The 27,873-nt window shown below is 61.0% G+C and overlaps 1 protein-coding gene across 1 annotated transcript in view; it reads right to left on the reverse strand.

Annotated features, from left to right (window-relative positions):
• Positions 1 to 2,764: 2,764 nt before the first annotated feature.
• PLXNA1 (plexin A1) overlaps positions 2,765 to 27,873 on the reverse strand; it is a 43,996-nt gene continuing 18,887 nt past the window's right edge. Inside the window, exons 9-32 of the mRNA XM_054688046.1 lie at positions 26,618 to 26,732; positions 24,646 to 24,846; positions 22,868 to 22,964; positions 22,605 to 22,798; positions 22,348 to 22,499; positions 22,147 to 22,267; positions 21,700 to 21,836; positions 20,180 to 20,347; positions 19,836 to 19,929; positions 19,392 to 19,631; positions 19,166 to 19,309; positions 18,585 to 18,819; positions 16,434 to 16,576; positions 14,752 to 15,008; positions 14,331 to 14,397; positions 11,514 to 11,660; positions 11,253 to 11,412; positions 10,300 to 10,408; positions 9,906 to 9,997; positions 9,375 to 9,565; positions 9,019 to 9,188; positions 7,796 to 8,008; positions 7,557 to 7,707; positions 2,765 to 5,974 (exon numbers count right to left, since the gene is read on the reverse strand). Coding sequence (XP_054544021.1) covers positions 5,879 to 5,974; positions 7,557 to 7,707; positions 7,796 to 8,008; positions 9,019 to 9,188; positions 9,375 to 9,565; positions 9,906 to 9,997; positions 10,300 to 10,408; positions 11,253 to 11,412; positions 11,514 to 11,660; positions 14,331 to 14,397; positions 14,752 to 15,008; positions 16,434 to 16,576; positions 18,585 to 18,819; positions 19,166 to 19,309; positions 19,392 to 19,631; positions 19,836 to 19,929; positions 20,180 to 20,347; positions 21,700 to 21,836; positions 22,147 to 22,267; positions 22,348 to 22,499; positions 22,605 to 22,798; positions 22,868 to 22,964; positions 24,646 to 24,846; positions 26,618 to 26,732 — 3,694 coding nt within the window. The 3' untranslated portion in view covers positions 2,765 to 5,878. The remainder of the gene's footprint in view (positions 5,975 to 7,556; positions 7,708 to 7,795; positions 8,009 to 9,018; positions 9,189 to 9,374; positions 9,566 to 9,905; positions 9,998 to 10,299; positions 10,409 to 11,252; positions 11,413 to 11,513; positions 11,661 to 14,330; positions 14,398 to 14,751; positions 15,009 to 16,433; positions 16,577 to 18,584; positions 18,820 to 19,165; positions 19,310 to 19,391; positions 19,632 to 19,835; positions 19,930 to 20,179; positions 20,348 to 21,699; positions 21,837 to 22,146; positions 22,268 to 22,347; positions 22,500 to 22,604; positions 22,799 to 22,867; positions 22,965 to 24,645; positions 24,847 to 26,617; positions 26,733 to 27,873) is intronic.

The following is a 27,873-nucleotide window of genomic DNA, read 5'->3' on the forward strand; positions in this document are numbered from 1 at the left end:
CGAAGTTGGCCAGGGGGATCCCTACCCAGCCATTTGCTGGGCAAAGATACTCCCTTTCCACCACCACTGCCAAGCTGGTAACCCTGGAGCTCTGGTGGCCATTGGTGCCTCCAGCTTGGAAAGGGCCTGCCTGAGAATGAAGCTCACAGAGGGGACAGAGAAGGAGACTGAGTCCTCACGACCTCGAGGAACCCCTGGATCCAGCCCTGCCTGAAGTCAGACACACGCTTGGATTTTTCTATTACAGGAGCCAACCAGTTCCCTTTTGTTGCTCAAGTCAGTTTAGGTGAAGTTTCTGTCCTTTATAACAGAGAGTCACCCAGCAAGGAAAATATGCTTGGTTATTTCTTGAGGTGGTTTTCAGCTGGAAAACCAATTTGATGATGGCTGGAAAGCCGATTTCTCAAATGGACCCCAAGTGAGTTGGTAGAGAGCGTGAGTTTGGAACTTGGCTCCGCGTGGGCAGATCTGTGGCTAGAGGTGAGGGATCCATGTCAGCTTTGTCCCCGGGTCCTGACAAAGGTGCTCTTTCCACCACAGTTGCCAAGCTGGTGCTGACCTTGCTACGTCGTGTCAATCACACAGCCAGGGGTGGGCTAAAGAAACAGCTCCCAGATGCCCGTGTCCGGCACGTCGGTCTGTGCCAGTGCTGCTGTGGGTGGGCTGACGGCTCTGCCCCCAGAGCCCTCGCTCCCACAGCACTAGATGCCTGGCCCCGACGTGGCCCAGAACACGTCTACTGACAACCCCAAAGTCAGAACCAGCCCATGACCCCGTGCAGCCGGTTTTCAGAAAGGCCACTCGGGCCCAGAAAGCAACTCGTTCTGACGGACTGCCGGGGCTCCAGGAAGCCCCAGGGACATCTGCGAGGACCTCTCAGGGAGCCCTTGGTCCTCTGGCACCACAGGCCCCAAATGCAAACTGGAATCTGCCTTCCTTGCCTCCCCATCAGAACCACCTCCCGCTCATCTTCAGGCCTGAGACGCCTCATGGTGAGGCCCATCCCTGGGTGGGCCCTGGTGGCCTCCCTCCACCCTGCTTGTCAAGCCCTCCTCTGCCGGGTCACTGTGGCTGCTGCCTCTGGCCCTCCGGTCTCCACGCCACTGCCCCTCCTCAGAGCCACCTTCCACCCGCTGCCCTGCCTGCCATGGTGTCGTCTTCACAGCACCTGGGCACGCTCTAGCTTGGCCTGTTGTATCCCTGCTCAAGGAGTCCTGCCCTGTCCTCCACCCTGCCTAGGGGCCCAGCCCAGTTCTCAGCACTCAGAAGGGGCTGCCGAAGTGCTGTTTGACAGGCCAGCCTCACCCCTCTGCTACCCACAGGCCCCGCCATGGGCAAGCCCTGCCCTGCGCCACCGGTGGCCCTGGTATTAATAGCTGATGGTTTTAATACCCTCGACGCGGCGATGAGCGCGGCAATCAAAGGCGCCAGCACAGTGCTCGCTGTATAATTACGCTTGATCACCGCTCAGCGAGCGCTGATTGCGGCTCAGAGATGCGCCCCGTTTTCAGGCTGGTGGGGCTGGGCCCTTGGCGGCCTAACGAGGGTAATTGAGGCAGGGCTGATTGTGCCGGAAAGCTCGAGGGGACCGAGCCGTGAGAACAGGCCACGTCACACCCCAAACGGGACCGCATTTGCTAAATTTGTTTCCGATGCAATTTCATGGTGATTACGCTGATTTCTTCCTAGTAATTGAGCCTGGCACTGAGCTGGATGCCTGCAGCCCCGGCGGTAAAGACAGGCACATTTTGGAGCCAGGGGCATCGATTATGATTTATAGGCCACTATCACAGCCCTCGGGACGGAGAGGGCACTGGATGGCAGGCTTGGGCGTGGCCGGAGTTCTCTGGGAACTCCCTCTGGATATGCGCCCAGCCCCGCTGGCCCTGGCCACCATGCGGCCCTGGGAGACACCTGAGTGCCCTTAGCTTCCTGGGGACAATGCCCCCCCCCCACAGGTCCATGCACATGGTCCCCCAGCAGCTGACTGTGGGTGGGCCCGCACTCCCCAGGATGGCCTGGTAGGCCACTACCTCGCCGACACAGTGTGTCCTTTGGACATACGCACACCTGTCTCGTCCAGACGCATGCCGGCCTTCATCCAGAATGATCGCATCTCACCCCCGGCCCACCCCCGGGACAGGTGGGAACTGCCCAAAGACAAGCGGGAACCGCCCAAAGACAGGGTCCTGCCCAGTACATACTGGGCAGAGGCTGCACCAACACTGCCCATCAGGAAAGTTGCCGAGCTCGTCTTGGGCTGGAACAGCAGGTCTGTGCCAGAAAGGCCATTTCCCAGACTGGGTTCCTCAGCCGCAAGCTTCCGACAAGAGTGCTCCTGACTGAGGGAAGTCGGGAAATGCAGCTCCAGGCCCTGTCTGTTCAAAGTGGGAAGCCCAGGACAGTGGCTTCAGAATCAGAATCTGCATGTTAACAAGACCCCTGGGGAAACAAATCTCTGAGGCCTGAGTTCACAATCCTGCAGGCTTGAGAATCACCTTGGTTCCACCAGGCCTCAGGTTGGGGCTTGGGCCTTGGAGTTTTTCGGTCTCAGTGAGGTTCCCAGACAGCGGAGCTCCCACACCGCAGGCTGTCAGCCCGGCGCTCCCACCCCAGGCCCCCAACCAGCAGGGGCTGCAGCTGGGATGGCCGAAGCTCGCTGTGGGCACGAGCACCCACGGCCTGGCCAGCCCTGCGCAGAGGCCCAGGGCCGCCGGACACGCTCCCAAGGGACACGCCTGCCTCCTTCAAGCCACGCGGCCTGGCCCCACCCCTCCCAGCAAGGACAACCTGGAGCCGTGAGTTTTAGCAAAAATGTTTAATCTCTCCTTAATGTGTGTGTGTATTTACAAGTACTAAATCTGAAGACCAGTAAAATAGGAAATAGCCGTATATTTACACAATCTGTGGGGGGCTGAGCGCCATCGGTCACACTGCTTCTGTGAGAAGCAATTGCTGAGGGGGCTCTTCTCTTTTTTGGGGGGTTTGCTCTGTGGCATTAAAGGACAGCTAATTGTGGGCTTTGTCTGAAAAATATCTTTCTCTCTCTAAATATATCTATTCTAGCTCATGTAGCACCAACGACGTGAGCCATCGAATCCCGAGCTGGGAGAAAAGCCGGGTGCAGGCTCTCAGCAAGGTCAGGGGGCAGGAAAGACACGTGGGGGCCTCTGCCTCAGGTGCCCCTGGGCCCTCAGCCTCCAGGCCAGGGAGCACAGGGCAAGCTCGAGGTATATGGAGAGGCCAGGCTCCCGGGCAGGCCGGGCGGGTGGAAGGGGCTGTGAGAAGCGGGTGGCAATAGCAGCAGTGTCTGGGGCAGGTGGGTACTGCCCGCACAGCACCCCAAGCCTGGGGACTGAAGAGGGGCCCTTGGGAGTACTGCACCCTAGCCTCACTGCAGAGTGAGACCCCTGCCGGGTCCCGCACCCCCTCGGCCAGTGCTCAGGGTCAGGAGGTGACACGGGAGTGTCTGGGTCGAGCCTAGGAGGTGACCGAGCTGGGGCGCCTTTGGGAAGCCATGACAGAGAAGCCACAGCCTAACCCTGCACCTGGGAGCAAGGTGAGGCGCGGACCTGCTGCAAGAGCCGGCCAACTTGGCGTCATCAGTGAGGTCGGCCCCTCTGTAAACAGGTCCTGCTAAAGTGCTTGGCCCCTGCGGGGATGGCTCCGGGCAGGGCCAGGTGGGCACCCCGAAGACTACCACCTGATGCCACCAGGGTGTGGGGCGGGCCCGGCTCTCGGGGTGAGCCCACGGGGCCCAGCAGGGATGGGGACAGGGACAGGGGAGGGGAGGGGGCCTATGGAAGGGGTCTGGAGGGTTCTAAAGAGAGTTGGCAAAGGGGCTGACAACCCCCAACCTGACCAGAGCAAAACTGTAAGAATGGAGCCAGCATCAGGGAAGACTTCAGGGGGAGCAGGGTCTCCCCCAAGTGCATGAGTGGGGAGGAGGGGGTACACCCAGGGACAGGACTCCTGGCCCAAGCAAGGGGCCACCACTCTCTACACTCAGCAGCCTCAGCTCCGGCCCCCAAGTTGGCCCAGGGAGCAAGCCCACACGGGGGTGGCGTCGGCCAAGCTGTGGACGTCCGCGGTGACACTGGGGGCCTGAGGAACCCCCTTTCCCCGGAACGCCTCTGGAGCTCCTGAGGCAGAAACTCCTAGATTTCACCACCCCCCCTGCTCCCGATGCCCGAGGCGTGCAGCCCACTCGAGTCTGTCTCGGGAGGCGCAAGGCCGCGGCCCGAGGTGGTCGGCCACAGTTAGCTGTCCCTTAACAGTCCGCGGGAATCTTCAGTACCATCGAGGAAGTGAACTTGAAAAGGGGACGAGCCGATTGTTTGCTTTCACCAGTGACTGATTAATTAAAAAACATAAAAAAGGGGCTAACAACCTCTAGTATTCAACACTTGCAGTTTTAAAAAGATCAAGTCAGACTAAACGCTAGCACAGTCATGCAGGAATCCACGGGCCCCGCGCCCCAGCAGCTCTCGGGGGGCCAGGGAGAAGTTCTCTCCTTTTTATGTCAAATGAAATCAAAGACTTTCGGTGGGTTGAGGGGCGAAGGCCTCAGGGGTGCCCCACTCGGGAAACTGGCCACTATCTCCACGACCATTTGGTATTACTTTCCCACTGTCTGGATTTTCTTATTCTAAATTGTTTTTAAAATTTCTCCTCCAGTTAACTATACAGGACCCCACTGGGGCTGGAGACTGGGGCTAAAGCCATATATATATATGTATATATATATATATAGACACACACATATATATATATATATACACACACATATATATATATGTACAGGTTTTTTTTTTTAATTAAAAATGTGTTCTCTCGCACTCACTGAGGGTAGGGTGGACACAGCTGACCACCAGGCCCTCTGGTCAGACACCTGCTCCCAGCCAGGCCCGCAGTGGGTGTGGCCCCGGGCCTGCCGCAGCCCTGGCTGCCCAAGCACAAGTGCAGCAGGGATGGCCCCCTCAAAAGCAGTCCCCAGATGTCCCGTTGTCCCTGGGGCTGGCACACTGCTGAGATGCCACACCGGAGCCACCGGAAGGCGATGTGAGAGCAGGACACAGAGTAGAGAGGCAGGAGGGGAGAGGATGGAGGTGGTCAGGCGGCTCCCGGAGCCCCGCAGACCTGGGAGTGGGGGGTGGGGAATAAATAACAGGAACGTGCGCTCATGACTCGGAGCCCCGGGCCCTGCGGCTCCCAGAGGCACAGCCCTGAGGACAGAAGGGGAGTCGCCGAGTCCTTCTGGAAGTCACTTGGAGCTGCGAGCGGAGCCGTCCTGCAGCCCCTCCATAGGAGGGAGCTGGGGGCTTCTCTCTGGCCTCGGCCGCGAGAGCACGCGGTGAATCGGAGGATGGTGGTGGCGGCAGCGGCGAGCGTGGGGTGCCCAACGTGGCAGGCAATGGGTGATGGTCCAGAGCGACTTCAGCGCGCCTTGGCAGAGCTCTGGGCATTCAGCCTCCCCACCGGCTGCGAGCCAGACCCCGGCCCTCAGATTCTGCCCGGGAGGCTGCGGCCTGCTGACTCCCTCTGGCCCCGCAGCCCAGCCTCAAGGAGACAGGCCAGACTGGTGTCCCCTCCCAGAGGACTCCGGTCTAACCCTCAAGTTCCTCAGCAGTCACCCCATTCTCCTTCAAAGGTCCCGAGCTGTACCTGGGCTCCCCTAGTCCTGTGGTGAGCAGCTCCGGGCAGGGAGGGTGCCACAGGCACCCTCACCGCACCAACGAGAACCAGGACCCCGCCAGGCGGGAAGGGAGGGGCACAGGTGGGCAGCTGCCTCCAAGAACCTCCAGCAACGGCTGTGGTCAGAGGCCGCCTCCTCAGGTCCTCTTGATAGTCTCCCGCTGGACAGTCGCTGCCCTGTGGCTCAGCTGCTCAGGGCCATCGTGTCCACCACCTGCTCCAGCTTGCTCCGCAGCCGCTGCCGCCGGGCCTGCTCATCTTTCTCCAGGGCTGTGAGGATCTGCAGGGCAGGGCAGGGCGTCAGGACTGGCAGAGGCTGCCCACTGCAGCGGGCTGGAGGCTGGCACACAGGGCAGTGACACGGATGTGGCCGGTGGGGACTGCAGAGCTGATGCCAGGTTCCAGCCCCCTTCCATTCTTAGTTGAGGGGCCTGGACCACCCCAGGATGCCAGTGAGGAGGATGAGTCCTCAGGTCACTGTTCCTGCACTTGTGGCCCAAATGCCAGCCCTGGCCAGCTCTTTCCCAGTCCCTGCCACCCAGAGCGGGGCCTTGCCTACCCCTCAAGGACCGCACTGCAGCCCACTGCTGGGCCCTTCAAGGAAGCAAGAGCACCCCAAACTCACCCCCCTCAATACCGCCAGCACCCTCAAATCTCATTGTGCACACGGCTTGTTCATTCCCACATCCTGCTGGCCCACAAGCCCACGGGCGGCCCTCACTGCTATATCCCTCCACCCTGCACACTGGTTTCTCTGCACCCTCTGCAGTGGAGCACCCTGGCATCTCTAGCTCCCCCCCCCCTCCCCTAATCAGCCCAAGGCCAGCAGGTTTGGTCTCTCCTGCTTCAGACCCCCCAGGTCAACTGCTTGTCCTCAGCGCTAAGCATCTGCCCATGGAGCCATGCCTCTAGGTCCAAGCTCAGGGTCTCCTTCTCTGCTCTGGACTCCCCTCTAGAGCCAGCCTCTCTAGGACAGGCACCTCCAATTCCAACTGAAGATCCTGTGGCCAACCCCTCACTCTCATCTACAGCCCAAAGCTCCACGCCCCTCAAACTTAAACAGAAGTCCAAACCGGACTCCTGATCCCCAGACCTGGCCACTCACAGCTTTCCCCACCTGCCCGTCAGTTGGTCACAAGTCTGGAGGCCGACCCCACATTCAGGTAGATGGACAAGTCCTGACCCCCTCAAACCCCCTAAGCCCAGCCACCACCGGCGCCCCTTCACCCATGGCACCTGGCTGTCCGATCAAGCCTTTATTTCTGAACCTTGATGGCCCCGCCTCACTTGCCAACTGTCCAAGGCCCCCGAGGCCTGCACACCCCGCGACAGGATGCTGGTCCCAGCCCTACCTCCACCTCCTCCCAGATGGCTTGATTCAGCCTCTGAGTCCTGCAGCTCACACTCCTCAGGGACTTGGCACTGGCCACGCCCAACCTGCTTCTTGGCCCTGAATGCCCTGTCCAGTCCTGTCCGCCAGTCAGGCCGCCTGCCTCCCGTGTCTCAGGGACCACCAGCTCAGTGCACACAGGCGCCCAGAAGGCCTCCTATGGGTTCACTTCAAGTCAGCAGAAAGGATGCAGCAGGGCAAGGGAGGGTTGGGGCCCTGCCCTGCAGATGTCCACTCAGGCGGATAAACTCTGTCCAGCCCCCGGGGCACAGTCACTCACCAAGCCATCTGCTCCCCACACGCCCTGGCTGGCTGCAGCCCAGCCCTGACAGACCTGGCAGCACACAGGGCTGTCTCTCGCCCCAGGGAGTACATGGCCGGTCCAGGTGTGAGCGGAGGGGCAGCCCAAGGCGCAGCAGGGGCAGCTTGGGGCTGTGGTGCAGGCGGCCATGGATGAGGGACACGTGCTCACCTCATCCTTGTACTTGGTGATGTAGGAGTAGATCTCGTGCAAGGCGCTCATGCTGTTGAACTGGCTGAGGTGCAGCCGAGATTGCTCAGCCAGATACGCACTCATGTCCTGGTCACTGATGGCGGGCATCTTGGCGATGTCAGCATAGTACCTGCAGCCAGCGGCAGGGCGGTGTGTGAACTGGGGCCCGGCATGCCCTGCCCCCACACACCTGGCTCCACGCGCCCCACAAGGCCCACCTCTCCACCCAGCTCTTGTAGTTGGGGATGTCCTTGGCGTAGAGCAGCTTGTTGGAGGGCGAGTCCTTGCCCAGCTTGTGCTCAGACGTGGAGCAGGAGTCCATGAAGGTCTGGGCCACCACCGACAGGCAGGCGTCTGTGATGCTGCTCTTGTGGATGTCGAACACAAACTGCGGGTTCTTGATCACGTTCACCCAAAAGCGCAGGGGCAGGCTGTGGGGGCAGGCCCGGGGCATGGTCAAACAGGCCCTTGGTGTCCCTCCAGATAGCACAGGAAAGGAAGGGCTGGCCAGTGGCCCTGGCGTCGTGGAATTCCACACAGACACGGACACCGAGGCCCAGAGGGGACTCTCAGTAAGTGAGGGGTCTGCTGCCCCCCAGCCAGGGTCATGTTACCCACCCCTCATCTCCTCCAGGAAGGCCACATAGTCACACATGGTGAGCATGGCCAGGAGCATGCCCTCAACCGAGGAGTCTGCCACACACGGCCAGCGTCCTCTGAGGCCTGATGCACATCACCCAGGGCCCTCACACTGGGCTCACTCAGCCCCACCCACTCACTCACGCTGCTGCCAAGACAGGCCCAGCCAGCAAGCCCAGGAAGGGGCCGGGGCCATGGCCCTACACAGCTGACCTCTGTGCCCAACCAGCCCCTCCAGGACAGGCACCAGCTGGGCCATCCTGCAGCCGTCATCACACGTCAGTGTTACATTTCAAAGAAGCAAAATTCCACGCAGTTAAACATTCAGATTTGCAGTGGCACTAGTCATGTGTCCCATGTCAGAAGCTACACGTGGCTGGCAGCCACCCCTCTGGCTAGAACAGATCTACAACACCAGCCACTGCAGAATCCCTTGGATGGTGCTGACCTGGATAATGCCACCCCCACGCCCAGGGAGTGCCATCAGGGCTCAGGGCAGACACAGGTGCACGTGGGCAACACACACCCGCCGCACATGCCAAACGAGGGTCATGCAGTTCAGAGCATGAGCTTTGCCCAGGTCCGGACAGGGGAACCGAGGCTGCCTGATGGGTGAGTAGGAAAGACCCACACAGAGAGGGGATGGCCCCCCAGGGAGACAGTGAACCCCCCTCAAGATGAGCCCCTCTACCACAGGCCAGTGACGGCCTCCTGCAGCAGCTGCGCCCCGCCATGCCTGCTTGGAGTGAGGCTGAATGCCCACTGGGGCCCTCCCCACGCTGGCGCCCCACCCTGCAGGTACCAGTTGCTCTTCCAGGTATGGCGCACGTCAGAGTCATGGATCTGATGCTGGTCGGCCTGCTCGTCCAGGAAGTCAAACATGTACTTGATGGCCAGCGGCAGGGCTGAGCCGCGGTGCGCTGTGCTGAAGATGGTCTCAAACAGGTCGTCCACGAACTTCTGCAGTGTGCCCTGTGGGCAGGCAAGGGCACAGAGCTCCAGGGGTGGCCCTGGCGCCCTCTTCACCACCTATGGCTGCTGGTGGCACCAGGGCACAGGGTGGCGGCAGCATGAGGGTGAGGGTGAGGTGCCTGCTCCGAGCTTGACTTTCGGCAGCTGGGTCCGGCACCCCCATGTCCCCACCACCTGCGCGTTTACCTTGGTGGCCAGCAGCCGCGTCAGGTAGATCTCCGAGACCATCTTGCTGCCACGGTCACCCTCCCGCTGGTCCAGGTGGTCGTGGTTCTTCACCAGGTGCCACAGCTTGGTGCCACTCTCCAGGTCGGGTGTGATCATGGGCGTGCGCGAGCGCAGGCTGTCAGGGCTGCTGGCCGTGCGCAGCATGCTCTCTGCAGGTACCGTGCCCGTCAGAGGCCAGGCCTCTAGCACCACGCCCGCCCCAGCCCTGGCCGGAGGCCCGCCAGGCCGTCTCGGTGCCCAGCCTCAGTTTCCTCTTCCGAACTTGGGGTCGTCCGCCACACCTCCCGGGTCGTCGGGGTAGCCACCCCAGGGAGACGGCGTGAATGACCCCTGAGTTGGTAGGTGCTGCGGGGGAGGCGCAGCCCCCAATTCAAGGGGAGGCCAAGTCTCCGAGTGACAGACTGCGACAAAACCCCCTCCCAGCCTTCGTAAGGAGGCATCCCCAGGCTGGCGGGCCTTGCCTGCACCCCACCCAGTCCCGGCCCTTACCATATCTGCTGAGGGACTTGGTGAAGGTGGAGGAGTTGGAGATGTTATAGGCAGACGTCTGCTTAGGCACCAGCGCCACTGAAGACCCGTCCGTCACCTGAGGGCGGGGAGCCAGGACATGCATGACCGACCATTGGGGGCCCAGGTGACACCCCCAGCCTTTTCTGGTTCTGTGCCTGGAGGTCAGTCACCTCGGGACTCTGAGCCTTAGTTTCCCCATCAGCGCACCTCCAGGGCTGTGGGGGTGGCCTGATGGACCCAGTGCAGGACCTGAGGCGGTCACATCTGTGACCTCGTCTCCTTTTCTCCCTGACATTTACCACCTTCCTGGGGGGCTGCACAGGGCTCCCATGCAGCTCTGGAACCTTAAGGCGGGAGGTTCGGGAGGACTCAGGTCACCTGGTAGTGAGCCAGCGTGTTCAGCCTCTTCCAGTCATTGTCGATCTTGGTGGTGACGTCCTCGTCCTGCAGGATGATGCGTGCCATGCGGCCCTGGCGCCATTCTGCGGGGAAGGGGAGCACTGGAGGGACGGCCACCCATGCAGATGCCACCGCTGCCCTTGTTTCCAGACCTGCCCTCTTCCTGATCGCCAGACTCTAGTGGCAGGAGGGTAAGGCAGGACCAAAGAGGCCCGGGAGCCTGGGGGCACTTAGCGAAGGACCTTGGACCTGGAGAACAATGAAGGGCCTGGTCTGGCTCCTCCGGCCCTCCAGGCAGCTCCGGTTCTGGCTCAGAGCAGGAAGCTCGAGCCCTTGAGCCCTCGCAGTTGAAACCTGCTCCTCCACCTGCAGAAGCGGCCATGCCACCACCCCAGGCAGTCCAGCCCCTATGGCTCTCCTGCCTTCTGGAGTTCTGGGCCCAACTCCGCAACACGGTGGCCTCTCCAGCCCCTTCTACCCTACTCGACCTACTCCTGCTCTTTTGGGTCTTCCTAGCTCGATAGGGCCCCCTAAATTGTCTAACTCATGAACAAGAGCCCCTCTGCCTTGAATTCTGATGGCCCACCCACCTCCAGAGTTGGGAGAACCCACTCCTCACTCTGCCTCTCATCTGGACAGCACAGCAGCTAAGCTCCATTCCTGCTTCCACCCTCTCCCCCACCTTCCCCCACCCAGCTAGGAGATTTGGGGAGCCCAGCTCCACCACATCCCACCCCTTAATCTCTCCTACTCCCTGTGGATCCTAATACTCTCCAGATCAGCACCCAGTGCCTGGTCTGGAATGGGAAGCCCTGCCTAGACTTTCCCCCAGACAGGTGCCCTGGTGCCGCCCCTCTGCCTCGGGCCTTGGCACACACTGGCCACCACTCAGAAGCCCCAGCGTGACCAGACTGCCAGTCAGCTCACCCAGGTCCATGTCCCCAGCCTTGGGTCGCTGGGAGTAGGGCACGCCCTTGTACACAGCGTCCAGCAGCTTCTCCTTGACCTGCGTCACCGTGTCGCAGTTCAGTCCCTTCACTGGCACCTCCGGTGCGTTCTCGTTCTCAGGGTTCACGCAGTTCAGAGTCTGCAGAAAGGAGGGGTGGTACTATCAGTCCCTACCTCTCCCGGGTGGGCGCCAGGGAGCCCCAAGGGGCGGGGCAAGAGGGGCCGGGCACCCGCGCTCACCAGCGTCTTGTAGTCGATCTGCTGCCGGATGAGCTTGTCCTCGCTCAGCGAGTAGCGAGCCTCTCCCGTGATGGCGTCGATGGGGCCCTTCTCCATCTGCTGCTTGATGGCGCAGTACAGCATGAAGAGCGGCTCCCCCGCGCACTCCTGCAGACGGGAGGGCAGGGTCGGATGGGCTCCCGCGCCCCCGCCCCCTTCCCAGAGAGTCTACACCATTCCCGCACACGAGCGACGCTCTCCAGCTATTCACAGAAGGGAGGTTGAACCCTGGCGCCAAAGTCCAAACAAGACCTACGCCAGAGAGAAAGTTCAACGACAGACCTGCCGTCCCGTGAACATGCACGTGGAGATGCTGAATGCGGCCGGAACAGGAGGGCGGCGAGCATATCAGAGACCATGTGGGGTTTGCACCAAGGAAGACCAAGGCCGGTCACTCCACCCTGCTGATGCCCCAACACCCCACTCACTGGCGCTGGCTCAGGATGAGCCCACAACCCACACACAAGCGTGGCCTGACCTGTTGAGTACTGGGCCCCCTGGCTGGGACCATCCCCTGCGGTCGAGCCTTTAGCAGATCCGATCAAGGGTGCAGCACATGCACCCGAGGGAGTAGCAAGAGGCACAGGGCCCACAACCCAGTGCCAGTCGGGCTCAGGGGGCTAGCCGGGGCAGTCATCTGGGCACGCAGTGAGGGCCTGCTCTGCCTCTGCCAGTCACTACTCACCCTCCAGTTACCTCCCCACACCATAGCCACAAAGGCCACTTCCTGCTCCTCCTGCCACCCCAGGCTCGCGGTGCTGGCTGTCCCTCCAACCACATATCTCCCTCAGGTCTTCAAGGTCCCTCCCAGACTCAAATCAATGCGTCTCCTCAGAAGGCTCTCCCTGACCACGGGCCAACGCCACAGGCCCTGCTGCCCTCCTGGGCACGTGTGGCCCCTGAGAGTCGTGATCACGTTGTTGCGTCTCCTCCTGGAGTGGAAGCTACCCGAGGCCACAGCACACCCGGCTCCCGCACAGCACATCCCCACGCCCGGCATGGGTCCTGTGCATGCCAGAGGCTGCAAGACACTGCCCAGCGCCGAGTGCCAGGGGTGGGACAGAAAGAGCCATGGAAGGGAAGGCTCATGTCATAGAGCGAAGTGAAGAACAAACAGCACCCAGAGCTCGTCTGGCCTGCCAGCTCTGAGAGCCGCCGGCTGTGTGGTTGGGCTTGCACCCCAGAACCAGTGGGTCCAGCCGGAGCCTCGTCTGGGCTGCCTGAGGCTGTTCGGGGGGAGTGTGCCCCAAGCGAACGGCAGGCTGGCCACCCGCCTCCGCCCGGCTCCCACCCGGCCCCTGACACAAAAACAGCAGCTCGGCCCCAGCAGATGCTTCTGGCTCCTTGTTAGTGTCTGCGGTAATTAAAGAGACAGCTGCTAAGGAGCGGCCGCAGCATAGATCATCCCAAGGCCCTCCAACAACACGCCTGTCTTTGGAATTATGTTTCATTTGCAAACTTGGCTTCATTAAGTCAGCCAGGAAGGAGGAGAGAAGGGGGTGTGGATGGGGATGCAGAGCCATTAATAGCTGCCTCTCTTTCGGCGAACGCCCTCTGCGGAGAGAGGCTGGAGGACAAAGCGCATGCCTGCCCCAGGTACCTGGGGTGCACTTCAGAGAAGAGAAAGGAGTGTCTCTGAAGGTCAAAGGTGTAAGGTTATTGGCTCAAGATTACAGAGCAAACAACCAGAAGCCAGGATTTGAAGTCAGATACAACTACCTGTACACTCCGCCTTTGGAAGCTAAAATGTCCTCAAAGGTGGTTCAGACCAAGAGAGGTATTGGCGCTGGCTCTGCCAGCAGACTCCCACTTGCTCCTATGAGACCTACTCAGATGGTGGGAAGCCGAGACAAGGGACTGGAAGGGCCAGACTGGGAACTCGCCCAATCTTTCCCTTCCCGGTCCTCACTGGAATGCATAGCAAGGGGGAAAGGATGACCTCAGATGCTTCCCAGCCTCAGCGGCTAATGTGCAGAAACTGCCTGGTAAATGTTTTATGTAAATAGGTAATATGTTGAAACTGCAAAATTAAAAGATCCTCTTCTCAAGTAAAAAGATATCCAAGTTGTTTGATAAATAATGTGAGGGGTGGTGCTTTTCCCTTTGGGGGGACAATCGTCTAGCGAGGTCCCTACCTCACGCCACTTCTCAGCATAACGCTGGAATCAAAAAGATGGAAAGAGTATATGTTAAAAAAAAAAACAAACCTCCTATAAAAATTGGCAAAGGATAGAAATATACAATTCACCAAAAAAATAAGAGGCCAATCAAACACATAAAAAGATGTTCAACTTGTTAAAGAAATACCAACTAAAGCAATAAGCTATCAAGTTGCCAAGTTGGCAAAGATGAAAAAGACTGATAAAGCAAGAGCTACCCAAGGCCTGAGGAAGCCAGAGCCTCAATCACCAAAGCAGTGCAACCTCTGTTACAGGACAACTCGGCAGCATATTAAAAGTGAGCGCGCCGAATCACCTGCGACGGCCTTGGAAGTCCACTCAGTGTTAATGCAGCAACAAAGGTAACAAAAACAGATCAGAATGTTGGCTGCAACACTGATGGCAAAGAGGTCTCCTGACACCCATCAGCAGGGCGACAGACCACCGTGCAGCACCCACACTGTAGAACATTACACAGGGGTCCAAAAGGGTGTGACAGGTATCCACGTTTGGACTGCAAAGGTGACCACGACACTTTGCTCAAGGTGCAGCATCTCCCTCACACCTGTTCACCTGCCCCCAACACCCTCCAGACAGTGTCTCTCCCGCTGCCACCTACCTTGAGGAACTTGTACAAAAGGAAGGTGAACCAATTGGTCAGCATCTTCTCTGCCACTGACTCCGTCCTGGGGACATGACACAGGCAAAGGTATCACAGCTCCCATCACCAGTGCCCCACCATGCCCACCTCCTGCGCCATGCAACATCAGGCCTCAGGGGCGTCAGTCAACTAGCGATTTTCATGGGCTCCAGGGCAGGCTTCTGAGTGAGACAATGTGGGCCTGGCATCCATGGGCCCAGATGAAGTATGCCTCAGAGTGGGGTTCCTGAGCCCAGAGTGGGTCCCCACTACCAGTCTCCAGTGCTGAGGAAGCCGGGGCGTACCCCACTGCATAACAGCAGCACCTCTGGGCTTGGCAGTCAGCAGGGCCTCTACTCTGCAGCTGGGAGACGCAGGCCGCCTACAGCAGCAGGCTCACCTTCGCAGCAGCAGTTTGGGGTGGTTCTTGCTCTCCAGGTTCTTCTCAATGAGGTCAGACAGCAGCTGCTTGAGCACGCCCGTGGCATACTCCATCTCACCCTGCAGGGCCGTCATGATGAGCGAGGCCACGTTCCCACGGTCGCGCATGGAGAAGCTGCGCTGGGCCTCCAGAGTACGGATGAAGGTCAGCAGGAAGTGCTTCTTGGTCAGCAGCTGCCCGAACAGTGTCAGCGATTTCTCCACATTGGCCTGCACCTGGTGGGGAACACGAGTCTGCTCAGACCATCCATCCCAAAAAGATGAGGTGGGGGGGCAGGCCTTCTAGCTGAGACGCTGTCCGGACCTGGTGTACTCGGGCAGGTAATGCCAGAGGGCAGGTTTGGGAGAAATGGGTGACATGTTACCTGGACAGATCCCCAGGACTCAAATATCCTCAGCTGAATGGATGTGGCCTGGTAGCGGCCTGACAAGCCCCCCACAGGTAGAGAACAGGGACTTGGTAGGTGCACAGAACGAGGGCCTGTTCTTGCTACCCTCCTGTGGCCAAACCCCGAGACTGGTGGTCCCCACGGTCTGGTCCAAGTAGCTCAGAAACAGCCTGTCTCAATGCCCTCACCTGGGCAGCCCCAATGTCTCACTCTACCCTCACCACAACGAGCAATGCAGAGAGCACCTCCCCATTTTACGGGGGAAGACACTGAAGTCCAGAGAGGGAAAGAGGCTTGTTCAGGGCCAAACACCATGGGAGTGGAATGCAGGCACAGCTGGCTCCAGTGCCCTGTTCTCACCCACATCAAGGCTTGTGAGGGCAGGAGGTTTCTGACCTGGCTGTGGCAGAGACTGCCAGAGACACCTGGCCCTCAGCCCAGTAGCCAAGTGACAAGCCTCTGGTAAAACACACAGCCAGAGCTAGGAGAGCAGTCAGAACAGATGGCAACACCAGGAAAGAGACCCAACAGGGGGAAACAGGGAGACCCAGACTTGGCACCAATCCTAGGCAATGCTCTGGGCCCAAGCCAGAGCAACAGGAAGACCCGCTAGGTCTAGTTCGAGAGGGAATGTCATACCCCTGGTGCCCACGGGGGAGTGAGCTCCCTAACATCCGAGGCTTGCAGGGCAGTGATGCCCCAGGCTGGAGAGCACGTCAAATCCAACTTTACGGAGACCTTGGCTGTTCTCAGCTGGGGACTGGGCTCCTGGCCTGGCACTGAGGGGCCTTGAAAACTTGGGGGCAGCCCATTTCCCCCAGCATAGCTGTGCCAACAGCCTGGGTGCTGCCGACATCTACACAGCCAAAGCCAGAGTCTCCATGCTGCATCAGCTACATGCTCCCACCCCAAACAGCCACGCAAACTCCAGCTGGGTACCCCCACGACCCAGCATGCACAGCGTAGCCACCTGCCCAGGGAAGTTCAGGACTATGACTGGTGGGTGGCAGATGGCAATCAATGGACTATTGAGCCCAGGGAAATGTATGTAAACGACTGGGTGAGGCCGGGCCCCCAGCCCAAATCCCCTCCAGGCCCTCTGCCCTGCCGCTGCCAAGAGCTATGCCTCCCATAGCCCCTCCCCACTCAGCTGAGTCCTGAGCCTGCAGACTTGGGAGTCCCCCCAGGACCTTCTGGTTGCCCACCAGCACACAAGGAGCCCCACGGGTAGAGGCCCCAGATAGCAGCCCACCTCCATCTCCTTGAGCACCGGGTGATCCTCAATCCCGGGGAAGAGCACCCGCATGGCATATGTTCGGTAATCAAGGAAGGGGATGCCAGCACCGTCCAGATCATTGGTCAGTTCATGGATGTCTGTCTGTAGCTCTGCAAAGGCTGTGGCCAAAGGTGGGGTCAGTGCAGCCTCTCGCTGGTACCCATGCCCTCCCACACTTGGGCCAGGCTCAAACCCTGCTCTGCCACTTGCTGGCTGGATCACCTTAAAAAAAAACCAACTCTGTCTGCCTGTACTTGGTTTCGCCAGAACTAACATGGGGATAAGAACCTTGTCTCAGTGGGTCCTTGCAAGATTAACCAGGACAAGAGCAGGCTAAGGACTGGGACTCGGACCAAGACCAGGCTGACAGGGATCTCCTGGACCTCACATTAATATTTGGGGACAAAGTAACTATGGGTGCCAGCTCCTTTTGCCACCTAGGGTGCACACTGCCTGCCTTGGTGGCCCTGGCTCAGCCACCTGGGACTGGAAGGGAAGGAAAAGGGTGTGGCCAGAGGTGGGAGGTGATGGGCAGTTCTCCTCCAGCCTGCCCTGTCCCCACCACCCCATGCATAGCTCAGGTCAGTGGAACCTTTTACATCATCTGCCATGTTCCAGTGACTGCCTCTTCCAGAAACAAAGGCAGGCAGGGTAAGAGTAGGCACTGATTGAATATTCTGGAGCTGTGGGGCATTGCCCGGCAGCAGCCAGAGGGATGTGCTATCTGATCAGGAGCCAGAGGAACACTGGGCGGGTTCTGGGTCTGACTGGCAATTGTAATTAAAAGTCAGGGCCTTCATCTTCTGGGCACTGCTGCCAGGCGTCTGGTTATCTCCACCTGGCCAGCCCTGGAAAGCCCGCCAGCCACCGTGTCCCCATGTTCTCTGGCAGATAAAGGCAATATGCACACTGGCCTCAGTGGACAGTCATCTCCTGTGGGAGGCCCAGCCTGCAGAGGTCCCCCCTCTGGCCCTGCCCAGGCTATCTGCCTCCCCGCCCCCAGCCCCACCAGGATTACCCACTGGGTTCATGGGTGTGCCTGGCAGAGGAGGCACCTGGGATACAGGACTTTCACTTCTAAGATGGTCAGGGTCCCGAGAAAACAAAGACCCTAGGCCTAGTGGGGTTAACATGGGCCACTGCAGGCAGGAAGCTGCCAGGCAGTAGATACCCACTGGGCTTCAAATCCCAGCCAGCACTTCTATTTCCATATCCCCAAATCAGGAGTACCCTGGCAGCTGCCTCCCAGCCGTCTGTTAGTATCCACGGTGCGCTCCGGGTTAGGGCTGGTACCTAACAGGTACACCAAACCACTGCTGTGCAGTGCTGCTCTGTTCACCCTGGTGAGGCCCCGGACCTCAGACGGGGTGCCCGGAGCAGCACAGCGAGCCAGGGTCATGCGTGGCGGGTGCGGCCCCAGCTCTGTGGGCTCATCTTACACTCAGAATCTGGATGCTTACTTCCCCCTCAAGGCTAAGGCTGCTGTCCCGCCCACTGCACCCACCACACACACAGGAGCTGGCCCACTCACACCTCAAGGGCTCAAGTGCAGTCCAGGCCTCCACCCTGGGCCTCCGGGTCTGGCCCAAAGTGAGCTCATCAGGGAAGCTGAACTTCCACCTTGCCACCACAGGGCGAGAGCACCTGGACCATGGAACAGAGCCCCTGGGGGCCGCATCCACGGGCTGGCACACGCGGGACTAAGCTGATTCCCACACTCCCACCCAGGGTCACAGAAGACGTGAGCCGCCTGCCTCAGAGGCACGGGCTATAGCCTGACCCCCCCGAGACAGGGTTGGAGAACCAAGGCTGGCGCAGGCTGAGATCTGTGTGCTGCGGCGCTGGAGAAGGGCCCTCCTCGGCCACACCCACCACCCCTGCACCTGCCCGCGTGTGCTCTCCCTGCTCTGTGGGCTCCACACAGCCCTAAGGCCACCGCAGATGACACTCCACCCTTGTGTCCCAGGGCCCATCCAGGTCCCTGCCTGGGTCCCGCTCACAGCCCAAGCATGTCAAGGCCATCGGGAACATTCTGGACTAAGTGGTGGCGGCAGGTGGGACAGGGCCAGCCACAGGGACCCTTGCACCTCATCATCCCTGAGCCCCCCTCCCTGCAGCCAAACAGACCTTCCTTGCACTCGAGGGCCACGCGGGACTCCAGGTTGTCCATCTGCAGCTGCAGCCGCTTAAGCGTGCGGTCCGCGTCCCGGGACTTGCGCTTGTAGGCGATGAGCACGGCCACGATGACCAGCAGCAGGAGGCCTCCACCCCCACCGATGCCCACGATGGCTGGCAAGGTCAGCAGGCTGTCCGAGTACACCTGCAGCATCCCTGGCGAGAACTCGAAGCCACCCGCCCGCACCTGTGGGTGGGGGACAGGACGCTCAGGGGACGCCACACCCACTTGGAGCGCTGGAGACCCCTGGCCTGTAATCCCCAAGACCCCACAGCACCTGTCCCTGCCCCAGAGTGATCAGCAGGGATCAGGAGACGGGTTCGGGGCAGGGGCCGGGCCCGCCACAGGACTCCAGCGTTGGGCGAGGCTCAGGGTTGCATGGGGGCTGGGCTCTCTGACTTGGAGGCCATCTGGGCTGTGGACCCACGGCCGGGGTAGTCCGGGATGAGGCAGGGTCTGCAGGTCAAAGGTGGCAGGGGCCTAGGTGATGAGAGCCTGGGCTGGCCTGCGAATCATCAGGCCCAGGACTCACCGTGACCTTGTGCTGCCCCGTGAGGTTGGGTGACTCGCAGAGCAGCTGCGTCTCCGACACCGTGAGGGCACAGGGTGTGGAGCCGATGAGCACCGTGTAGTTGAGCCGAGAGTTGCCGGGTGCAGGTGGCAAGAGGTTCCGGCCCTGTGGGGGTTGGGGTAAGTCAGAGAGCCCTGCCACCCCTGCCCACCCACATACGTGCCCACCTTGGGAGGACTTCCCCCACCTTGAGAATGAGCGGGGAGCTGGGCTTCAGCTCCAGGAGGCCGGTGGGGCTAAGCGGCTCCAGCACGGGGTCCGGGTAGTAGACGAAGGTGGAGGCGTTGAGCACCAGGAGGGCGCGCACATCGTCCATGACAAAGCCCAGCTCATCTGGCCTCTCCCCCAGCTCGGGCGGGGTGCGCGCAGGGTTGTCCACAGATGGGGCCTGGCACACCATGGTGGTATCGTTGTACACCAGGCAACTCTGGGGATACAGACATGGGCCACAGGGTCGGTGCTCCCCACAGAGCCCAGGCCCAGGACCCAGCAGGGCCCTGGGGCAGGTGGGGTGGCCCGGCACTGGGTCTGCACACGGACCCCCACCGCCAGACGGGCGGGCGACCTTCCCGAGGGCTCTAAGACAGCTGCAGCAGACAGAGCTGTGAGGGACGGGCCAACGAGGACTCACATTCTCCCTCTCGACGCCTCCGTACTTGGCCCGGATGCGGGGCTCTCGGACCGTGGCCAGGTTGGTGCCCGTGACCGTCAGGAGGGTGCCTCCGCTAGAAGATGAGGAGATGGGGGTCATGGACAAAGCTCTGCCGCAGCAGAACAGGTTGGGTCAGACCCACAACTGGCACCTCAGCCACACCCCTGCCCCTGGGACGGCTGGCAGGTGAGGGCTGCAGCGGAAGACTGGGTGGCAGGATGGCACAGAGGAGCAGAGTGCACAGCTGTGTGAATATGCCACACTCGGCACAGCGTGGGACAGAGGGGAACTTGGGGCTCCGGGTAGGCCAGGGGTGGCCCCACCTGTTGATGCTCCATTCGGGGTCAATCTTCAGGATGGTGGGGTCCTCGGTGTAGTTGTACTTCACCTCAGGGTTGGTGAGCTGGGCACGGTTGATGTTGATGACGATGGGGGCACTGCCCGGGCTCTGCCCAGGGGGTGTTAGGCACCGGATCTCCCGGGAATTCCTCCTGGAGGGGCCGGGTGGGACAGTGAGGGTACAAGCGCTCAAGTTTACCTTCTAGGTGACCCCAGTAAGCATCACAAGAGGTGGTGGCAAGTCACTGGCTCTCCCTGGGCCTTACCCCCTGCAAAATGGGGCCCACGACAGGACGGCTGGCACCTCACTTTACCCGTTCCCCCTCAGGGGCCAGGCGCAGGTCTGTGCCTACCCTTCGTCCCAGCCCCGGCCTGGCCCCTCTGCACTGGCCTGCTTGGCACTTGAGGCTCTGCCTGACCTGCCAGCCACCTCCCCTGCTGCACTTACTCCCCAAGTCACCCCGATAGCTTCTGCCTCCCCTACCACATCAGTGAGCAGACCTGCCAGCACCCTGACTTGCACGAGCTCAGTCCAGGTGGGCACCTCAAACAGGTAGGAAGGGGAACACAGTTCTACCTGCCTCAAAATGGCAGTGGGATGAAGCCCATGAGCCCCCAACCTTCTCACCCATGGCTTCAGCTTGCTATGTGGAAGGTGCCCCAGACCCGGACCATGAGCTAGCAAGGAGGGGGCCAGGATGGGGGGCACTGGGACAGCAGGAGGGGGCCAGGAGTGGGGGGATGGGGGCAGCAAGCAGGGGGCAGGATGGGGGGACGGGGGCAGCAAGGAGGGGGCAGGATCAGGGGGACGGGGGCAGCAAAGAGAGGGCAGGATGGGGGTCACTGGATAGCAAGGAGGGGGCAGAATGGGGGGCACTGGGATAACAAGGAGGGGCAAGATGGGGGGCGCAGGGGCAGCAAGGAGGGGGCAGGATGGGGGGGCACAGGGGCAGCCAGCCAGTCACTGCTTGCACCTGGGGCCCTGTCCCCTCAGCTCCTTAACCACAGTTGGGAGGCCCCACAGCCGCCAGACCCGCTCTGCACGGCAAGGCTGCAAACACCAATAATTAGTCTGATAACGGGTAATTACCGCAGGAAAATATTTAAAGGGCCGCTCCATTATCATCCCTAATCTAAAATTATCCACTTCAAGCCTTGGGGCTTTTGTTAAGATTTCTTTTTTCTTTCTTAAAAATTTTTTTTAAATACTTCTTATGTTCCCAAGGGATTCCCTCCCCCGCCCTCCAGGACAGGGCCACGGTGCCCGCCTCTCAGGTCAGGCCCCACCTACCCACCGGGGCCTTGCCCTTCCCACTCTGGAGGTAGCCCGTCTCCATGGTAACCCTGTCCGCCTGGAGGTTTCCATAGTGATCACCCCAACCAGGTTATCCACACCCCCGTTTCCCAGGCAACAGGAGGGGGGCACGCAGCCATCTGAACCAACCAACACCAGGGGAAGGCGGGCTGTGCCCCTGGCCCCCCACCTCCCGTCTGCTCCCCGTACCAGGAGAAGGAGCAGGGCCGGCCGCCGACAGACACAGCCACGTCACTGCCTGCATTCAGGTGGCTGCCCTCGATGCCAATCCAGGTGCCCCCGGACAGAGGTCCGCGGGCAGGGCTCACACGGTAGAAGGTTGGCGTCTACGGAAGAAGGCTGTGCTGGACCCGGGGAAGGCCTGCCGCTCTGGCCAGCAGCCTGCCTGCCTCTCCAGCTGAGACCCACCCATGCCCCTGGGTCGCGCACAGGCCACCGGGGCCTGGGGAGCTGACGTCGGGTCACAGAGCTGCGGAGGGAGGGGAAAGATGCGAGGCAGGCCAAGGAGGGAGGACACCGCCGAGCCCACGACGGGGTGGCCTTTGGGCCGGGCCGGGCCCTGGGCAGATGAGGCCCCACAGACCCCCTCGGCCACCTGGAGAGGACAGGCGACGGGCTGGGTGGGAGGGGGCTTACCACGAAGGTGAAGCGCTTGGGCGACAGGGCCCGGTAGTGGGGGGAGCAGTCCCTCACGCACACTTCCACCAGGGCGTCGTGCGCCCGCACCGAGCTGGCGTCCCCGATCTCACAGACGATCCTGTGGGACACCAGGCGGGTTTCAGGGCTGTGTGGGGCCAGCGCAGGGCCACCCGTCCACTCCGCCCGGACCACACTCACTGCTCGGCGCTGATGTACTCGCTCTCCACAGGGCTGCACAGCACCTTGCCCACACGCACGCCCAGACGCACGTCCTCGAAGCGCAGGCCCAGGTTCTCGCCCGTGATGGTGAGCCGAGTGCCTCCTTGCCGCGGGCCCGTCTCCGGGGACAGCTGTGGGGAGGCGGAGGCTGCGACATGGGCACCGGCCCCCAGCAAGGGCCATTCTGTGCTGGGAGTGCAGCGAGCCCCTCCCTGTGGCCCAGGAGTCCTGCCTACCTTAAGGATCTTGGGGTCAGCACAGCGGCTGCTGCCATGGCGGGCGTGCATCCAGGCAGCGGGAGAGTCGGCAGGGCAGTGAGGGCGCAGGGAGCAGCGGCGCTCGGCCACGCACCAGCCGCACTCGAAGCGAGGGTCGGCCTTGAGGCAGAGGCCGCAGCTCTCCCGTAGGGCTGGGCACTTGTAGAGGTGGGCTGCGGGAGGAACACGGTCAGCTCCGCCCACCCCCGCCCCACCCCCCAGGGCCACCCCGTCCAGCTCACCCTGGATGTTCTGGGGGTTGTCAATGACGAAGTTGCCATTCCACACCACGGACAGGTTCACGGGCAGGTCGCTAATGTCGTTGCCCTCATAGGAGTACTGTGGGAGCAGACACAGTGGTCAGCCGTGTGGCACAATCACAGGCCACTGCCATGGGCAGTGGCGTGGGGTGAAGGCCTGTGGGTCCCTCCCAGCCACACCTTTGGGCGGGCCACTTGGGGTGGGCCTGGCAGGCAGGGTCTAGGAACTTAAATCTGGAGCAACTGGCATTTCCAATTGGGAGCTGGACGCCCCACAGAACCAGCTGTCCACAGTGAGCACAGGAGGCTGAGCCTCTGCTGCACGCCCTGCTGCCACCTAGCACACCAGCCTCCTTCCTGGCAGCCACAAACTGCCCCCAGCCAGCCTCCTTGGCCAGCAGCCACGCAAGGGACACTCTCCGGGGTGGCCTCCCCTCTCGACCCTGTGGTCAGCATTGCCAGGAAACTGGGACTTCCCCGCTGGGCCCCTTGGATGCACATCGGGTGCTCAGTGACCCTGGGTCTCCTCCTCTGCCCTGAGGTGTGAGGCGTGTGTCCCGTGTTCAGTGCAGGGGCTCCCGGGAAGCACGGTGAGTGAGGCTCTGCCCCTCACCTCCCAGGCTGAGCAGGCTCCTGAGCGGCCCTCCCCTGGGAGCCCAGGGCCAACGTTCGCAGCAATGTCCCACTTTCCGCAACCCAGGACCTCCATTCAGTCCCCTGAGCAATTCATCATTATTTTATCTGCAGGAATTTAATTGGATCCTATCACATTCCCTGACACTCCCTTTTTCCCTCTAAACACGGCTATAGGGATGATAAATGTGGGCCTGGTGAGAGGGGAGGCTCGGAGGGGCAGGGATGCAGAGACAGAGGCGACAGGCTGGGGATGGGGATGGGAGACACGTGGACAGCGAGGAGGCAGAGGCAGGCAGGGGAAAAGCCAGAGAAGCAGGTGGCGGGGCAGCCCACAAAAGTTGGTGATAAAAACGGAGAGAAAATGGAACGGATCAGGTGGGCAGGAAGGCGCAGGGAACGTCAGGCCTGGCATGGCAGAGCGGCCAACCTACTCCCCGGAGTCAACTGTGACCCCCATCACGGCCCCATGGGCTTCACCACTCCCACTGGCACCTTTGAGAACAAACAAGTGGTCAGCGAGGGGCTGCCACCCTCAACAAGGAGCCAGACCTCTGACCTCAAGGCCTTTCCCCTGGGATTCTAGAGACGGGGAGGGCAAGTCCACGCAGACAGCCCAGAAGCACCTCCCCCACCCATCACCGCCTGGACCAGGTCCAGGAAATAAATTTACGCTCTCCCGACTCCACTCTTCCTGATGGGGAAACCAAGACCTGCTAGCCATCACTGGCGAGCGGGGAGCGGCTCCAAGAGCGGCTTCCTCTTGGCACACCTGTCTGCCAGTGTGAACCCGGGCAGGGGTGGTGACGGCACGAGGCTTCTGCCTGCCTTCACTCAGGCCTCCTCCCCACATCCCGACCCTGGCCGAAGCAGGCAGGTGCATCCCACCAATTCTAAGTTCCCAAACCCATATCTGTGCCCCCTCCAAATGTGGGTGCCTCTCTCAAGACCGCACCTGCACATCCCACCCTGTCACCCTAAGGGGCGTGGCATGGTCAGGGGAGCCCGGGACAGACCCGACTATGCACTGTCCTTTGTGCTGCAAACAGGAACCAGGTCCTGAGGGTGCAAGGATGATGGCCCAGTCCAGTCCAAACCCCCACAGCCTCACCCGCCCAGCAGCTCACCGAGGAGTTCTGGCACTGCAGGCTGGAGCTGTTGAAGCGCAGGGCGGTGACGCGGGCCGGGCTCCCCGGGACATGGAAGAGACACTCGTACCCACGCTGGCCCGACTGGGGCTGTGGCAGGTTCCGGGCAGCCAGGGTGATGGGCTTCACCACGCCCACCGGCACATAGATCTGGGTGGAGGGCAGGATCTGCGGGCAGTCCTGAGGGTGACAAGGCTTTGGCTGAGCCGGGGGTGCAGCCCATGGCAGCCTGCACGTGGAGCTCCAGGCGCACCAGTGAGCCCATTTTACACACTGGCAGGCTGAGGCCTCAGAAACAGCCAGCTGCACCGAGTGGCGGCGGCGATGGCCGCGCACTGTCCCCAGAGGCTGGCCCTCCTCCCTCTGGGCCCAAGCACCCAGCCCACCATTTAGGCTACTGAAGGGGCCACATCTGGCCCACAGCTGAAAAGGCCCCTGAGATAGAAGCAGCCAAGAGTAGGGCGCTGGGCTGCAAGTTCTCAGCTGGGGGCCCAGGGAGCATATAAAAATAGTCAGAGCCAGGCAGAAAAACAGCCCAGGCCCCGGGGGCCAGCGTTTCGGCAACAATAACTGATGCAACGGCCCGGCTTCCTTGCAGCACGGCGGGCGGCAGCGCAGAGGAGACAGGCCCCCCTCCCTTTGCCCCCCGGGAACACCACTGAGCTGGGCTTTAAATAGAGGTGCTGAAAACAGCCAGTAATCCCCAGGCCCCGCAAAAGCTCCCAAGGTGGCAGGGGCCTGGGACCGGCTCTGTGGAGGTTTTCAGGGTCTGAGGAGGGTGCCCAGATTCTGGGCCCAGTGAGCCGGCCACTAACCACTGGGTGTGCAGGGACACCGTCTCCACGGGGGAGGCAGGTGATGGTGACACATCCTCAGCATCACCACCCGCCACCCCACACTCAGGGCTGGATCTGCAGTCGCATCCAGCCTGCAGCCCTGGAGAGCAGTCGCCGGTGTGCACGGTGCCCCATACCTACACCAGCACTGCCCTGGCCATTTGAAGGGGCATCCAGGTCAGCCCCCAAGCCCAGGGATCCTCCTGCCACCTCCCCAGCAGGTCTGCCCCTCCCGTGCCCTCAGCAGCCCTGGCTTGTGCTGATCACCAGGATCCCAGGCACAAAGGGGCGCCCACTCGGAGGGAGCTACGAGCGTCCCTGAGTGATCTCAGAGAGTGAGCTGGGAGCACTCGAGGACAAGCAGCACAAACACACAGGGTGGCCGGGCCCTTCCTCCAGAGGACACGGCCCTTGAGGGACTCCAGTCTGAGCGCAGAGCCCGGAACCTATTTCTATGATTCCAGTTGGAGTTTTCCCCTTGATCTAGAATGCTTTTGCTTATGCAGATCAAGCAAGAATTCACAGCCTCCCAGACCCTCCAGCTGACAGGCGTGGTGTCCGCTGTAAATGAAAGGCGCTGGCTTCAAGTCCTGCTCTGCACTCACAGGCTGGATGTAGGGAGCCCTGCCCACCCCTCCTGGCCTGGCAGGACCCCCAGTACTAGGATCCTTGGGTCCAGGACGAGAGGCCCACTGATCATAAATAAAGCCAGCGCCTGGCCCAGGTTCCAAAAATAATTACTAGCTAATTACCATCAATTACCACATGGTAGTTCCAATAACTCCAGGAACTGACCAGCCGCCCTGCAAGTCAATCTGCCGAGTTCCCTCGTCCACATGGACTTGCACACCAGGCCTTGTGCTAGCACACCAGCCCCTTCCACGTCCCCTCCTGCTCTTTGGCCTGCAGTTCCCCAGCAGAGGCCCAGGTCAGAGACTGGTCTGAGGCTTCCCCTAAGGATCACAAAGGAAATCCAGTGACCAGCAACCACAGCCACAGGCGAAGACAGCCCTGGAGGACATTGCCCAGCTCCAGACTCCCATGAATCCCCCTCATGCAGGTGGGCCCAGGCACACTCGTTGTACTCCAAGACCCTGAAACACGGGTGGCCTTACCTCAGATACATTGACGCGGCCCTCCAGAAAGGCGCAGTCGGCGGCATTGTGTGTGCACACGTGGCGGTATTTGCACCAGTGACAGGGGAAGGAGCCATTGACACAGGACAGGCAGCTGCAGGGAGAGGGCCAGCCAGGGAGGTCAAGACAGCATGTGCCTCCGCCTCCACCCACCAGCCACGTGGGCACCTGCCTATTGCTCCTCCTGTGGTCATTTGCAAGGCCCACCTTAGGGCCTTAGCACTGGCTGTTCCCTGCTCCTCTGACAGCCAATCTCATCCACCAGCCCACCAGGTACCCCTCCTTCACTGCTTTTCCTCCAGGCCCTCGATCATCTGACAGCCCTGCGCAGCACCAGTCCACTGTGGTGACCGGCAGCCTCACCAGGCCACACCTGACAACTAGCACTAGGAAACTTGCTAGTCCAACTAGGGAAGTACCTTTTAAATTTCATCTCATCTTAATTAACTTGGAGTTAAAATTTAGGTGGTGAGCAGGGCCTGCAGGGCAGGACAGAAAAGACATCTGCTTCCCCAACCAGAACCAGGCTCCACCTGGAGCAGCTTGTCCTATTCATTCCAACATGTCCCCAGGGCCTGGACAGGGTCCTTGTGGTCCTCTGGCAAGCAGGCCCCACAGCTCACATCCCGTCGTCTGGCTAGATGGGGGCACCCACGCTCCCCAGGAGGATACTGCCTCTGGTTTCTCTTGAGGAACCCCACCCTATCCATCTTACCCCAGCTGATAATACCCCAGTAATATCAAGACCCCCAGGCCCACAGTGGATGCCCCATGGGGAGCCAGGAGGAAATCAGTCTACAGTCAGTCAACAAGACTCCGAGGCTAAACCTCACCACCTTGAAGGGTCTTCCTGCTACCCAATGCTGGACCCTCCAGGCCAGGTACCGTCCAGGTCAGGACTAGACCAAGGGCTCCCCTGTGGACCCAGGGACCCAAATCCATGGTAGGGCATACAGCAGGCCCTCAACTTCTCCTGTTTTCCCTCTGGGGGTGTTGTGCTCACAGCTGAGCTGGGCAGATGAAAGCATTCAGGACCAATGCCAGGGAGAGCCTCTCCCTGCTCCCCAGGAAGGGGCTGGCTGAGTCAAAGTGGCCTGACCCCTATCTGTTCAGACATGGCCCCGTCTGGCTCCTGATCCTGCTGGACCATGCAGCAGCACCCCCCACCCCAGCTCCCTGCCTCACTCCAGGGTAGGCCACCCCCATACCACAGTAGCCAGTGAGATTCCATGTGA

Source organism: Talpa occidentalis, unplaced genomic scaffold (assembly GCF_014898055.3).
Source record: "Talpa occidentalis isolate TD23 unplaced genomic scaffold, MPIMG_talOcc4v2.1 talOcc4.10, whole genome shotgun sequence".
Taxonomy (NCBI): domain Eukaryota; kingdom Metazoa; phylum Chordata; class Mammalia; order Eulipotyphla; family Talpidae; genus Talpa; species Talpa occidentalis.